This window comes from Panthera onca, chromosome C1 (assembly GCF_046562875.1).
Source record: "Panthera onca isolate mPanOnc1 chromosome C1, mPanOnc1 haplotype 2, whole genome shotgun sequence".
Classification (NCBI taxonomy): Eukaryota; Metazoa; Chordata; class Mammalia; order Carnivora; family Felidae; genus Panthera; species Panthera onca.
The window spans coordinates 158,730,342-158,747,523 of NC_138346.1; the positions used below are offsets into that span (position 1 = coordinate 158,730,342).

Sequence of the window (17,182 nt, forward strand, 5' to 3'; positions counted from 1 at the left end):
AAGTGTGGAGGTAATAAATATTCTAAGCAGAGACAAAGTTCTAAGATCTCCACTGAATAAATATTATCTTCAGATAATTAACAGAGGGGTTTTTATTATTCAGCTTTGCTGAATATACATAGAGGAAATGACAAAAATAGGCATAACATCAAATCATAAAGACTTGATTAGTGAAAGTTTAAAGGCCAACTCTTCATTTTATGACATGCTTCAAATAAAAACTCGGGGTCTGTATCTTATATAGCTCATGAGATTATTATGGTCACTGGTTGATGTAGTTGTGATTTGAAAGATGTTTTAATGAGGCATTTTTGGATGCATATTTTCAATTCCATTCCCACTTAGGAATGTTTGAGTATTAAGAAAGATTAATCAGAAAACAATGCCTCCCCCCACCCAACACACACACTTTTAGTAGCACTTTTTGTTTAAAGACTACAAAAGAGACTGTGTGTTTTGAATTTTAATCAATAATGATCAAGAAAAAAGTGAAACCAGAAGATCATAGTTTGAGGGGATCAGAAAGAAATTAGTATAATAAGTCAGCAATCTATTTGTAGTTGTAAAATCTAGCCTATGTGTCTCTATTATAAATGCAATTTGTGTTTATTGTGGAAGCTTTGAAAAAAACAGATAAAGTAAAAAGGAAAAACAGACTCACCCAGAGATAATGACCACTAACATTTTTTTGTATATTCTTTTGTCTTGTTAAGCATTTATACACATTTTATAAAAACTTATAACCGTACGAACATGTTCCATGATCTACTTTTTACTGAATACATTATGAATGTGTTTTCATATAATTGTTCTAAACATAATTTCCATATTTTCTTCATTATAAAGAGCACAATGTTTTAAATCCCTATAAATAAATTATTGCTTCTTCTATACATATTTCCATGGTATAAATTACTAGAAAAGAACTTACTAGCTCAAAGGGTGTGCAATTTTCCGAGACTCCCATCATTAATAAGCCATTATTTCTTATTATTAAAAGTTTTGGTGACAGATAGTAATCTCTATTTAATGTACATGCCTGATTACTAAAAAATTAGCTATTTATAATATAATTATTAGAAGGCATGAAGTTTTAAGAAAAATTTAATCGCTGAATTTCAATAGCCATCTCAGTCATGAAATTTTTCAGAAGTTCATTGTTTCAACAAATATTTTGAGCACCTACTCAAAATTTCTATGTGTTAGGGAGTCTAACCTATTTCAAGAAGATTAAAGAGCATTCCAAACTGTTATGGGTTACCTTTAAAATTAGTTAATAACTTTGGATTAATGTTCCAAGGCTGTTCTAAGCTGGGTTTCCTACCACCTATTCTGTGTGGTACCTTTTATTCATGATGCCACATGTAATATGGGCAATAACTATGATCTGGCTCTCACTTTACTAGCAATTTGTTGAGTGGTTTCTACCTACTGACAGATCCTTAAATATTATGCAAGTTTTACAAAGATGATGAATCACACAGTAAAACCAATTATGTCTGACCTTGTCCCATTTGAAACAAAAAAGGCATTTATATAGACATCACTTAAACTTCTCTGTATGAAAAAATGAGGTTCTATTTCCCTCATTACAGTTAGAAAATATAAACCACAGCTGGTTAAAGCTACTCTCTCAATGCAATGGAAACCCAAATGCAAACTGGATAGAAGAAAAGATTATCCATAGAGGATAGAGAAATTTTTGAGATCTAAATATCATCTTATATGATCTAATAAATTTGAACTACATTATCAACATCATCCTATAATTTCTTAGGATATCAAGTTATTTGGTGTATTTTATTACAGTAAGTTTAAAAAATGTTAAAAAATAATAATCTCACAAAATTAACACTCCTTTCTTAATGATTGGATGCCAGAATTATCTTCTAAAGTAGATGTAAAATTTCCTTAAAATTTTTTTGAGATTTGAAAACCTTGCATTAAAATTGAACACCTGAAAAAAACCTATTCTTATAATTAAAAACTCATTTATAGCTTCCTGATTCCAGTAATAGTGTAATTCTTCAAGATATTCTTTTAACCTCTTAGTATCCTTGTAGAAGTTATAAGTATAACTTATTTCTGAGATCTCAACTTTCTCACATACACACACACACACACACACACACACACACACACAGAGTACATGACATAACCTGAAGCTGTGGGAACAGAACAATAGAAAAATTTTAGACAAGGTGTCTGGGAGGGAGAAGAGAAGCTGGGAACATGTGGAAAAGATATAATTAACCCCTTCAAACACAAGCTCTTAAACAATGTTTCTCTCACAAAATTACCCAAATCTCTACTAATAGTGAAGAATGGAGGAATAGAGGTAAAACATTTTTTAACTCACGTAAAATTTTACCCTGAATAGCCCAAATTTTGAGTTTGCTGACTTATTACCATCAGTTCGGATGATCTGTCCACTTCATGCCACACTCTGAAGTTTGCCAACTGTATCTCAGGGAAGCTTGGAGGGTGGCCCCAAAGTGCATTGTCCTTCAATAAAGCCTCATGGAGGCGAAGCAGTCCTATTTCCTGGAACAGACTTCTGCAGCAAGAATCTGAGAGGTAACAGATGACTTTAATGGCATTGTGCAGGTGCCAGCAGAACCACAGAGGAGCAATGCTTCTAAATTGTGAGTTATAAACGCAGCCATGTTGTAGACAGATGTATGCAGGTGACACCAAGAACTTAAGAATAGGAGGTGATCATCCGACTGGAATTACAGGCAGTGGACAATCCCTAAACTGAATCATTAAACACAAATGGATGATCTGTCAGAGAATAATGACTTTTAGGACTTTCATTCTCGCTCTAATGCTTGATAATAATGACCTTTCAGAATGGCTGATATCGTTGGAATTTCATCTGCTAAAAAGAAAGAAAACCAGTAAATGAATCAGTTTCTGAATGAAGGTAGAAAACTGTCCCTGAAAAGAAAGCAGAATGACAGTTGTTGGAGAGTAAGAACTGGTGTAGAACTGAAATATGCATTTAACAAACAAAACTCTTTCATTACCTCCTAATTTAATCTCACGGGGTTGTGTAGGGCAGAGGAGGAAGGGAGCGGGGGTGGGGGGTGGCGAGGGGAGAGAGAGAGGGAGAGGGAAAGAAACAGAGACAGAGACAGAGAGACAGAGTGGTGCTGATTTATTTTACTGGAGACAGTAATGTCCAGGTCATAAGCTTAAGCTTGACACAAAAAAAATTGAATCCCCAGACAACATGTCACTATATAAAGAGCTCCTCCTCCCACAAAAGCCTGAAATTTGAGACCTAGCACTTTTAATTTCACAAGAGCCTGCTTATGATACATTAGCCTGTCAGCAGTAAGAGGTGTGTTTTAGTGATCATTCATGTGATTGTATTTCTGTAACATGCAAGGCTCTGTACCAAATGTTGCCATAGAGGACTTTATGGTGTAGGTCAAAGGTCTGCAAGGTTTCCATAAAGGTCCAGGTAGCAAATATTTTAGGTTTTTAAGGCCAGATGGTTTCTACTGCAACTATTTAACTCAGCCACTGTAGCACAAAAGTAGCCTTAGATAATATAAATATAAGTAAATATAAATATAAATATATACAAATAAGTGTGGCTCTTTCCCAGAAATCTTTATTTATGGACACTGAAATTTGAATTTTGTATAATTTGTATGTCATAAAAATTTTTTTAACCATTAAAAATATAAAAACCACTTTTAATTCACAAGTTATATAAAAGAGACAGTAGACCAAATTTAGCTTAGTCTAACCCCTTGGTCTAGGTTATAATAAATGGAAGATAGTTGCTCTGAGGATGTACAAACAAAATTTCTGTAAGTCTACAAAGATTAGAGGGAACTCTTACATCAAAATTTCATGAAGGAGGTGGTGATATTTGAAATGAGTTGAAGGATGGAATTTTAATTTTAAAAAATTTTACATTTAATTATTTTTTTACATTTCTATTCACTCATTTGATACCATATTAAGCTTATTCCTAGAAAAATCTTAAATTCAAAGAATATGTGACACTGAACAAATATATTCCTGTATATTGTGACCCAGCAGTGATTATGTTTTACATGCTATAATTTTTTATGGTAAGAACACTTAATATGAAATCTACCCTCTTAACAAATTTTTAAGTGCTCAATACAAAATTGTTAAATGTAGGCACAATGTTGTACCACAGATCTCTTATATCTTATCATCTTGTGTAATTGAAATTTATACCCATTGAACAGCAGGTCCTCATTTTCCCCTCCCTCCAGTGCCTGGTAACTACTGTTCTACTTTCTGTTTCTATGAATTTGACTACTTTAGGTATCTCATATAAGTGGAATCATCAGTATTTGTCCTTTTGTGATTGGTATATTTTCCCTAGCACAGTGTCCTCCAAGTTCATCCATGTTTATCCAAAAGAATTGAAATCAGGGTCACAAACAGGTATCTGCACTCCCATGTTCATTGCAATATTATCCACCATAGCTAATATGTACAAAATGTAATGTCCATTACCAAATGAATGAATTTTTTAAAATGTGGTACACACACACACACACACACACACACACACACACACACACACTGGAGTATTATTCAACCCTAAAAAAGGAAAAGAATCCTATCATGAGGGATTTTGTAGATGGGTTGGAGATCCACACAGGGACACTTTTGTGGGTAAAAGGGAGCACTGATAATGGTTACTCCAGGACTAAACCCTGGCTGTTCCATGCAAATTTGGACATATGGGTTATTCTAAGAGAAGAAATCTAAAGGGGCATTAGCAGAGAACCCTGAGTATAGTCAAGGGAGAGGGCATGGGTGTACTCAATGAATGAAAAAGCCCAAGTTGGTTGAAGCACATTGAGAGGAATGGTGGGAGATAAAGCTAGAAAGATAGTGTGGGGCTTGAATTAGGATTGAACTTGTAGGTTCTTAAACATAAAGCCAAGACATTTGGAAATTACTAAATAGATGGTGGAGAGGCACTGCCATTTTTAAACAATAAAATGACATCATCACATAACAGTGATAATCAGTGATGTGCAGACTGAATTGGATCAAACAGAGACTATATGCAGGAGTCCAATTAAGAGACTACGGCAGTAGCTTGAAGAGAAGATCAGAGAATTTGGACGGAATCCAGGTAGCAGGAATAGAAAGGAAGGGGTAGATGAAAGACACACCAGAGAAAAGGAGTCAAGAGAATTTGTCAATTGAATATAAAAGGTAAGCTAAGAAAGGGAAAGTCAAAGGAAACTCCCAGGATTTAAATTGAGGATAATATAGACACAGTATATTTGTGGGTTCCAGATAGGAAGGATGGGGATATCTGCAAACACATAATACAATTGGGATCATATTCTTCATATTGCAATTTGGAAAAATAGGTATGTTAGAAATGGTATTTCTGTAGTTTAACTTTTGAAAATACTTTTACACCAGGGCAGCTCAATCTGAATAGGGTTTTGAATAGCTTTCTGATAAATGTGAAAGTGAGCATCTTGTTTTGGAAAAGTTGTTCTTTGATTTGGAGGTAGGGTGAGGGAGAGACTTGGGGCATATTTCTCTTTAACTATTCTTTCTTTCTTCTTTCTGGGACCCGGTGGGATGCAACACATTTTAGTTTAGCACAATGGTTCTTAGTGCTTTCTATGAAAGTAAAAATGAATCCACCTGAGGTATAGGTACAGCTATGAGAGGTTTCTAGCTAAAATATGATTGAGAATGATTTTCAACCATGAGCTGGTATCACCTAGTTATTTCTATAACTGTCTTGAGAATCTTAAAATTATCCAAATTAAATCTTTAGTTTTTAAAAATAACTCATTTCCCGTGGTTGACTTCGAGTTTCAAGACAAGAAATGATACAGAAACTGTAACAACAGTAGAACAGATCAATGAGACCAGGAGCTGGTTCTCTGAAAAAATTAATAAAATTGAAAAACCCCTAGCCAGACTTAATCAAAAAAGAAAAGAGAAAGGACCCATATAAATAAAATCACAAATTAGAGAGGAGAAATAACAAACACCACAGAAATACAAACAATTATCAGAGAATATTATGAAAAATTATATGCCACCAAATTGGACAATCTGGAAAAAAATGGATAAATTCCTAGAGACGTATAAACTATGAAAACTGAAACAAGAAGAAATAGAAAACTTCAACAGACCGATAATGAGCAAAGAAATTGAATCAGAATCAAATATCCCCCCACAAACAAAATTCCAGGCTCAGATGGCTTCCCAGAGGAATTCTACCAAACATTTAAAGAAAAATTAATACCTATTCTTCTCTAACTGTTCTTAAAAAAAAAAAAAAAAAACAGAAATGGAAAGAAAACTTCCAAACTCATTCTGTAAGACCAGCAATACCCTTATTCCAAAACTGGACAAAGACCCCACTAAAAGGAAGAACTACAGGCCAAAATCCCTGATGAACATGGATGGAAAAATTCTCAACAAGATACTAGCAAATTGAATCCAACAGTACATTAAGAGAATCACTCACCACAATCAAGTGGGATTTACTCCCGGGTTGCAAGTGTGACTCAATATTCTCAAATCAATCAACGTGATACACAATAATAATGACAGAATAAGAACCATTTGATCCTCTCAATAGATGCAGAAAAAGTATTTGGCAAAGTACAACGTCTATTCATGATAAAAACCCTCAACAAAGTAGGGATAGAGGGAACATAACTCATCATAAAGGCCACATGTAAAAAACCCAATAGCTAATATCATCCCTAATGAGGAAAACCTGAGAGCTTTTCCTCAGGATGTCCACTCTCACCACTGTTATTTAACATAGTACTGGAAGTCCTAGCCTCAGCAATCAGACAACAAAAAGAAAAAAAGGCACCCAAATTAGCAAGGAAGAAGTCAAACTTTCACTATTTGCAGATGACATGATATTCTATATAGAAAACCCAAAAGACTCCAAAAAAATTGCTAGAACTGATACACTAATTTAGTGAAGTCACAGGATATAAAATCAACACACTGAAATCTTTTTTGCATTTCTATACACCAATAATGAAGCAGCAGAAAGAGAAATCAAGGAAGGAATCCATTTATAAATTGCACCCAAACCCACAAGATACCTAGGAATAAACCTAACCATAGAGGTAAAATATATGTACTCTGAAAACTAGAAAACATTTATGAAAGAAAGTGAGGAGGACACAAAGAAATGGGAAAACATTCCATGCTCATGGATTGGAAGAACAAATGTTATTAAAATGTCTACACTACCTAAAGCAATCCACATATTTAATGCAATCCCTATCAAAATACTAAGAACATCTTTCTCAGAGCTAGAACAATCCTAAAATTTGTATGAAACCACAAAAGAACCCCCAAATAGCCAAAGCAATCCTAAAAAGAAAAACAAAGCTGGAGATATCATGATTCTGGACTTCAAGCTATATTACAAAGTTGTATTGATCAAGACAGTATGGTACTGGCACAAATACAGACATATAGATCAATGAAACAGAATAGAAAAACCAGAAATGGACCCACAACCATATGGTCAACTAATCTTTGATGAAGCAGGAAAGAATATCCAACGGAAAAAAGACAGTCTCTTTAGCAAATGGTGCTGGGAGAATTAAACAACAGCATGCAGAAGAATGAAACTGGACCACTTTCTTACACCATACACAAAGATAAACTCAAAATGGATGAGAGACCTAAATGTGAGACAGGAAACCATCAAAATCCTAGAGGAGAACACTGGCAGCAACCTCTTTGACCTTGGCCACAGCAACTTCTTACTATACAAGTCACTGGATGCAAGGGAAATAAAAAATGAACTATTTGGACTTAAGATAAACAGCTTCTGCATAGTGAAGGAAACAATCAAGAAAACTAAAAGGCAACCTTTGGAATGGGAGAAGATATTTGTAAAGGACATGTCTGATAAAGGATTAATATCCAAAATCTATAAAGAACTTACCAAACTTAACACCGTCCCCAAAGAAATAACCCAGCTAAAAAATGGGAGGGCATAAATAGACATTTTCCCAAAAAAGACATACAGATGGCTAATAGATACATGGAAAGATGTGTGACATCATTCATCATCAGAGAAATACAAATCAAAACTACAGAGAAATATCTCCTCACACCTGTCAGAATGGCTAAAATTAACAACATAGGAAACCAGCAGGTGTTGGCCAGGATGAGGAGTAAGGGAAACCCTCTCACTGTTGGTGGGAACGCAAACTGGTGCAGCCACTCTGGAAAACAGTGTAGAGGTTTGTCAAAAAGATAAAAATAGAACTACCCTTATGATCCAGCAATTGTACTACTGGGTGTTTACCCAAAGGATACAAAAATACTGATTTGAAGAAATACATGCACCCTGATGTTTATAGTAACTTCATCAACAATAGTCAAACTATGGAGAGAGCCCAAATGCCAAATGACTGGTGAATGGATAAAGAAGATATGGTGTGTGTGTATATATATGTGTATATGCACACACACAATGGATAATTACTCAGCCATAAGAAGAATGAAATATTACCATTTGTATGGATGTGGATTGAGTTAGAGAGTATTATGCTAAGCGAAATAAGGCAGAGAAAGACAAATACTTAGAATTTCACTCATAAGTGGAATTTAAGAAACAAAACAGATGAACATAGTGGGGAAAAGAGAGAGGCAAACCAGAAAACAGACTCTCAACTGTGGAGAACAAACAGAGTTACTGGAGGGGAGGTGGTTGTGAGGGATGGGTTAAATGGGTGATGGGCATTAATAAGGGCACTTGTGATGAGCATTGGGTGTTATATGTAAGTGATGAACAGCTAAATTCTACATGTGAAACTAATATTACACTGTACATTAAGTAACTGGAATTTAAATTAAAACTTGAAAAAATAAAAATAAAAACAATTCATTTCCTATAGAATACTTAGGATTATGACAGATGCCCTGAAGTAAAAAGAGATGAACAATAAGATGCTACGACTTCTAAAAATTTGAATTAAGCTTCTGCTATGTTCCTCACAAAATGGTGCCCAAGTTATATTTGATATTTTGTCCAAATTCAATTTTCCAATAGTTTTATATTTTTTTAAGTTTCTTTATTATTTATTTTGAGAGAGAGAGAGAGAGAGAGAGAGAAAGAATCCCAAGCAGGCTCTTCACTGTGAGCACAGAGCTCCAAGAGGGGCTGTATCTCATCAACAGTGAGATAGTGACCTGAGCTACCCAGGTGCTCCCAATAGCTTCCTAAACAGTATTCTCCCCCCCCCCCCCCCCGGATGGAGTATATCTGAGGAAAGGGAGAAAAGCATTAATGGGGAAAAATGGCAGGTAATTGTAATTTCCTGACTTTACACACACATGGGCACACACCCACACCCCTATTTTAAGAGGAAATTTCTAAAATAACAGAGAGGTTCATGTTGAAAATGGCGGAGGCAGCTGGGTGCCAGATTTTGGGGCTGCTAGGTGGGTCCTGGGCATAGTTGAACGGGTCCAGGTGGAGTGGCAACCACAGTGATGAGGGTTCAGCTCGCCTGTGGAATGCCCTCACCTACTTTGTAGTGCTTTCCGGCATGGGATTGATAGTGCTGAATATCTTCCTGAAGTCACACCATGAGAGCACAAGAGAGCAGAGTTCTTTGTCGCCTACTCCCATCTCCGCATCAGGTCCAAGCCCTTTACATGGGGAGATGGTAATTATACTCTATTTCATAACACTCACGTGAATCCACTTCTGACTGGCTATGAAGATGAATAAAGAGAACTTGGACCACTACCCAGTGGGGACCACAGCACTGGTCTGGACCATGACTCTGCACAGGGAGGAGAAAAGTATATGGGACCTTAAGCTCAACTTCCTTACTTGTGTTGAATGATGCCCAGTATACTGATATTCCATCCCTTTGCTTTAGGAGGAGATAACTTAAATAAATAGACTGGACCATGAAAAAACAAACAAAAACAGAAAAAAGGAAACAAATCACTACAGGAACAAATTCAGAAACAGGAATGTTTTATCTAGAAAAACTCTCCTGCTTTTTGAGATGAATTTTCTATTCATAATTTTCAGTTTGTTCAACATTCTTTTGTGTTTAAATAATATAAAATTAAGCAGTCTGGCCAGGGGGTATGGTCCACTCTTTCTCTAAATCTGTGTACCAGAAAAACAAAGCAGACTTGAATACATTATCCTCCCTGGTCTCAGAATATAATCCCCAACACCTGAAAGTGTGAATTATTGAGAAATGCTATTCCACTATGATAGGAACTGCTGGGGGATGGTTGTGTGGGCCTGGAGTAGTCCGTGGTGCTGTAGCCTATCCTTGGCACCAAAAAAAGAGAGAAACCATAGTGTAAAACCTAAATTGGACCAAAACTCCAACTAATGCCTGTTCGTCAGTGCCAGTAGCTGATGAGTATGGGTTTTAGTCTTAAAAAATTTCCTTTTGGGGTCTGCTTCTTTGTGCCTTGTCCTTTCAGATTGGTAAGTTTCCTACATTCATCTTTCTAGTATGTTTACCCTTCCTTGTGCTTGCTACATAGCATCATAAATATGTAACATTATAATGCTATGTAATATTAGTTTATTATAAAAAAGCATTATAGTACATATTATATATAATGTGAGTATATAGATATAAACATATTATAGAAAATAATTACAAGATGGTGGCCAATTTGGCTGATGCTTCTGGTCACACCCACTCTCCCTCTTCTTGGTAGTTATTATTAAACACAAGGGCTTTGACAACTCCAAGATTTATAATTAAGGCACACCAGCGTTCTAATTTTCCCTCCTTTAGTTCCCTACCTGCAGGCATCACACTAATTTAACAACTGCTCTCAATTTAACAACCCCTCTGACAGGATGAAAACCTGATCCTGAACAGGATATGTCAGAATTCATGTGAACCAGATACTCACCTCACCCCCAAGCAGGTTTTTGCTTTTCAGTGACTGTCAAAGAAAGAAAGCTAGAGCACCTGTTTCTTCCCTTTTTACTACTATTCTCATAATTCTTAGACAAAATGAAATTTAAAATTCCTGGGTTGTATTTGGATTTAAGCAAATGATAGTTTGTTTCTGGATTGAGCATGATTAACTTTCTCTATGAAAGATTCATTTCCTATTGAGGTAATAGGAACATGTGAAAAAATTTTAGATATGGCTAACTTGAGGCTTTACAGAAAATTGAAATAATATTAGAATAAGTACTAAATTAAAAGGGTTAGGCATGGGAGACCTAGATATTTGGTTTACCTTACCCTCTCTCTACCTCTCTCTCATGGACCTTAAATAAGTCAACTCACCTAAAAACCTAAAGGTATCCTTAAGAAACTCACAATGTATGTGAATGCAGTAAAGGTATAGTAGGGCTTTATCAATGTAAGGTATTATTGTGTCTGATACTGTACAACTCCTATTCGTTATTATTACTACCACCATCACAAAAAATAGTGTGTAACTTCAACCTCCCTGTGCTAAAATATTAGAGCATATATCCATATGCCCTCAAGAGCCAGAAGTTTTTGCTATGAAAATTCTCATGTGCAACTTTTAATCCTCTCAAATAATTTAATCTTTTTTCTTTACTAATACATTTTTCATTAAGTTTTCAAGTAGAGAATAGGTGTATTGTTTTTCACTTTCAAGCATTTGGCCTTCCAGACCACTTATAAGCTGAACAAGATATAATATTAGAAGTAGGAAATACTTTAGTTGAAAGAATTGAGCATCTCTACTGGATTTTAGCCTGATTTGTGATTCTTAGCAAATCACTGAATCTCTATCAAGCCAGATTCTCTCTAAACCTAATTTGGCAATATCTAATTTATAGAATAGTTGGTAAAAGTACAGTTTTGAGCCATTTTGTTTTTTAATGCATTAGATACACTATTGTTAGTATAGTTGCACCTCTACACCCCATAGAAAGTTTGTGTAGTCGGTCATTTATTTAATAAATAGTATGCTTTAAATATGTGTATAGAAAGATAATGGAGAAAGGGAGAAATAGATGTTTTATATGTTGATGTTGTTATATTCCAGTCTCTAAAAATATCTTACAAATAAAGAAGCAAGAGAGAATAAACGTGAAGAATCCTGGGGAAACTTCTTTAATCATGGAGCTATGACCACTCCATTGCTAATGAAGTCTTTGATTACAGAAATACATCTGATATACCTTTCAGAATTACTGGGTATAAAATGGCATATCACAATTATTATTTTTCCCCTTTCCCATATTTGTTCACTAAATAAGATGTCATGTTGGATTGCTTTTAATTCTTTATTCCTTTTTGTTTTTAGGAGTTGTACAGATGTTCTGTGCTGCATAATCTTCATACTGTGCATTATTGGCTACATTCTTTTAGGACTTTTGGGTGAGTAAATACGGGTATAGAAGATACGTAAAATTTGCTAATGAAGTAACTAAGTCAATGTCCCATTTTTAACATTAATCATTTTCTTCGCAAAGCCTTGTTATTATTGATTCTTGTCTTTTCTGGTGGGAATGTGCCTCACCAGTACTCATTGGGTAGCAGATTCAACGAATAATAAACACAAAGTAATTTATTCAAAGACAAACCCTAATTACTTAAGTAAGTACAATTATAAAGAAGGAAAAAAAAAGTTTATGGTTTCTTTTTAATCATTTTTACTTTTGAAATTCTGTTAAGCTGCTAATTATGTTCATGTTGCTGTTTACTAATATGTACCAAGACCTATATTAGTTGAGATAGTACATAAGCTTTTCTTTTTATAAGCAAATTTAAAAGAAGGATCATTAAGAATTTTACCACATAATTCATTGATGTTTAAGAAGTCTCATTGTCTTTGCCTGCCAGAAAGAGATATTCTGTTGTTTACTGTTAGGTTAAAGATTTTTCTATGAAAGTGAAAATAAAGAGGATAAATATACAAATTATTTACATTTTTAAAAAACTAGCAGAGGATAGTGAATATTTTCTGTAAAAAGTTTCACAATTGCATGTAAATATATCACTATTTCCCTCTGAGACTTAAGTCCTGCCCCTTAGATGCTGACTTAGGAAACTTTAATATATTATTATTAGAGCAGGGGCCAGAAAACTTCATTAATTCTAGTACCAATAATGAATGGCCTAGAGTTAGTGTGGATAGAATGCATAAGTAGCTGTGCCTACATTGGAAACAATGGAAAATGCTCTTCCCTGTTCTTCAGTTTTATCTCCCAATAAGAGAAATACTTTGAGAATAGCAATTAAAACTAATTTCCAAAAGATCATCTCAGTAATATTATGCAAAAGCTATACAGAATTGGAGAATTCAAAAAAGTAAGGCAGGAAGAAAAGTAGGGAGAGAAGAATAAAGGAGAATAAACCACAAAATTAAATAATGTTTTCTAAGACCTTCAGAAGATTCCTTGGTTATTTCTTCAGAGTATTTTAACTTGAAAACATTAAAGCCATTATAGCACAATACACAGTCTATAAATTGAATATTACAACATAAATTTCCTTACAGAATTAACAGAATTTTAGCTTCTCTAACTTTGGGACACATTTTTCTGATCTAATTTTTTTGGTTGTTTTTACTTTTTGTCATAGAATTGAAATTGGTTGCATAAGAGAAAGAAGAGTTGGAGTCAAGTTGATCTAGGGTTTGCTTGCATTATTTGGTGGACTTGGGCTGGTTTCTTAACCTCAATTTTCTCATCTGTGAAATATAGGAACACTACCTACTTTGCAGGGCTGTTGTGAGAAGTAAATGAAATGATATCCAGGTATACAAATAATAGTACATAATACTGCTAGGCAGTATTTCATTTGCTGCCATTGTGTATTCCAGTTGTTCTGAATTTTAAGAAATTGTTTTTAAATTAATTTATTATATCATCTCTCTATGGCAACCCATAATTTAGGTTATTAAAGTTTGAATGCACACAGAAACTTCACAAGGATCTCTTAGTTTGCCTGGAATCTTTCCATCAGGGGATCTTCTGGCATAACAAATAAGTCTCCTCCATATCTCAGAGCCAGTGTGTTGTAATCCACAGAGAAATGTGTTCTGTCCTTATATAGAACTGGGAAAGCCACTGCCACTCTCCTGTTGACACAGTAGAGAAAAGGGATGGGAGTGCACACCGTCATTCCCTATGGAGCAAAATAAGGACTTTGCTTCTTTAAGATCTCCGGATTTGGTTTATAAATACCTTAATTAATATAAATAAGTTGGAGGATAAATGTTCCTCAGTGAAAAACTGTGTTCAATACTGGATTTAGTGATTCTTCCACATTAATCCTGATGCCACTGATTAAAACGAATGACTCACAAAATTTACTGAAAATATATGTATACATATGTGTGTGTGTGTATTTATATACTTTTCTCATTCCTGAACCACAAATAGTCTAACTAGTCTAAAATAAACTTACCTCTTCAGTTATGTCTTATATTGGATTTAAAGGAAGAACGGCAGAAAACGATTAGCAGAGGTTACCAGGAGTGTGAAAAATTTTTTGGCATGAAAGAATATATACCTTCACCTGAGAAAAGATGATGTTATCTCAGTCACACCAATATGTTATAAGTAGTGTGAAAATCAATAAAAGGAAATATTTTTAAAAAAATTTTAACATTGATTTATTTTTGAGAGAGACAGAGTGTGAGTGGGAGAGGGGCAGAGAGAGGGAGATGCAGAATCTGAAGGACGCTCTAGGCTCTGAGCTAGCAGCACAAATGTGGGGCTTGAACTCATGAACCATTGAGATCATGATCTGAGCCCAAGTTGGCCACTTAACCGACTGAGCCACTGAATGCCCCAAGGAAATCTTGTTTAAGATGGAGTTGGGAGGCCAACAGAGGAGCTCTCCTGCCTGCCACTCGTCATTGATTGCACATCCAATGGGAAGAGAGGTACCCCCCAAGTCAGTAGGACTTTACTTATTTATTTTAAAAGATACAAGTGTTTTTATTTTATTTTTAAACTTTAATTCCAGTATAGTTAACATACAGTGTTATAGCAGTTTCAGATTTACAATACAGTGATTCAACAAGGTCAGTCCTGCTTTAGCTGCTACTTTACTATCCCTGCAGAAGGAAGAAAAGTCTCACCCCAGCAACAGCCCAGCCAATGAGAGACAGTCACAACTCAGCACATGAAAAGCCACTATACTTCAATTCCCAGGTTACTCCAGTTGAGTTTTTGATTATAATAGCCCTCTCAACTTCCTTTTTTGCCCTATTAAAGGAGTGTTCCTCTTCAGTTTTGTTGTAGCTTGCTCTGCTATTCCCAGGTAAACCTGTTTTTGCCGGTAAACCAACTGGCAGTTTTATTTTAAAGGTTAATAGTGGTTTGACATCTTTTGCCATTTTGTTAGATCAGGACCTTCTAAGGCATATCTTCCATCCATTTCTTTTCGTAAGAAGTTTTACCATGAAAGAGCCATGTTTCTCACAAATTCAGCTGAGGAAAAAAACAAAAAAACAACCTGTTCTTTGCCCTTTATGTGGAATATGGCCAGCTAGGTAACACTTGGATGCAACAAAGGCACTTGACATTCTGCTAATGAAAAGCAGAAGTGGAGTCTGGATAGAAGGTAATCACATCTCCTTGAAAGATCAAACTAACGTTTATGATAATAGCTCTCTTTTGTCCCACTTCACTGATGGTTGCTATTCAATTATTGTACTAGCTAGAAAAAAGAATTGGAATATTTATTATGCAAATTGTCCTTTGTTATCCTTGTGCTAACATTATGCAATAATAGCAGAATTTTAACATTTAATAAATTTTTCTTTTTCTTTTATTTCCTCTTTAAAAAAATTAATTCTAGTATAGTTAAAATACTAGTTTCAGGTGTACAATACAGTGATTCAATTCTATACATTACTTAGTGCTTATCAAGGGAAGTGTACTTTTAATCCCCTTCCCCTATTCCACCCACCTCCCCTCTGATAATCATCAGTTGTCTATAGTTAAAAGTCTGGTTGTTGGTTTTTTGGGTTTTTTTGTTTTTGTTTTTTTTGGTTTGTCTTTTTATTTTTCCTTTTTGTTTTCTTAAATTCCACGTATGATCCAAATCATGGAATTTGTCATATTTCTTTTCTTTTCAAATGTATTTCCAGTTAAGTGTGTTAGTTCGTTGTGTTTACGTGGGATGCACCTGAAGTTAGGGTCCAAAGTTTGTGTTTGTTTTTGTTTTTCTGTCTTAGGGATAATTATCCCTGTTAGTTGAGATGCTAGGAAATTAACAAAGTAAAATAATGTAAACAAGCCGAGAACTCTCGCCATGCTGTGAGAGGCCTAAACCACGTGGAGAAGCCCTGTGTAGGGAACTTGATCAGCAGGCTCAGCTGAGCTCCCAGAAATAGTGTTTGGCATCAGCTTCATAAGGTTTTCAGATGATTGAAGCCCCCGGCAACATGTGACTGCATGAAAGATCTCAAGAGCCCCAGCTGAGCCTTCCCCAGATTTCTAACTGCTGAAATCATGAGCAAAATAAAATGGTTGTATTAAGCTAGTGGGTTTAGGGGTGTAAAAACAGATAAGCAGAACAAAATTTTGTACCTGGAAGAGGGATGCTACTTAACAAAACCTAACACATGGGCATTGGTTTTCAAACCAGGGCATGTTCAGAAACCCAATGGATTTTGAGGAAACTGTCAGAGTTCGAAGGAAAGTGAGAAAAATGCAATTAGAAACAGGAGAGAAGGGCACCTTGTGACATAGTGTTGAAAGTTTGGCAGCATTGCTGCTCCTGCTGCTGCAGATGGTAATGTGGGAGGCAAGAAATGTACCTAATGAATTCAGTGATCTAGCTAAAGATTGTGCTTAGGAGAATCACCAGCTCTGAAGAACATCATCCACACCTGGGCCTTACTTAGGTGATGAGATCCAGACCCTGAGCCTGAGCCTGATTCTTTAATTGGATGAGGCTTCTGAGGACCTTGGGAGAGTATAAACGTATTTGATTGTGGAGGGAATTGTAAACAGTGTGTGGCCAGAGGCTGGACTATAGTAGTTTTAATACATGGCTGTGACTTCTTTGCCCCTCTTTCTGCCAAGAGGTATGTGCCTGTGTCTCTTTCCCTTGAATCTGGTAAAGCTTAGGATTGCTTCTTTAATAGAGAAATGAACTAAGCCAAATAAGACTAGTTAAGGGCCTTGACATGCAGGTGATGTATAGATCATTGCAAA

At 35.4% G+C, this 17,182-nt stretch overlaps 1 protein-coding gene across 8 annotated transcripts in view; it reads left to right on the top strand.

The window, feature by feature from the left end:
• SLC44A5 (solute carrier family 44 member 5) overlaps positions 1-17,182 on the top strand; it is a 370,848-nt gene that overhangs the window by 252,919 nt on the left and 100,747 nt on the right. For all 8 annotated transcript variants that reach the window (XM_060626610.2, XM_060626604.2, XM_060626603.2 and 5 more), the window contains one exon: positions 12,310-12,383. In XM_060626610.2, coding sequence (XP_060482593.1) covers positions 12,310-12,383 — 74 coding nt within the window. The remainder of the gene's footprint in view (positions 1-12,309; positions 12,384-17,182) is intronic.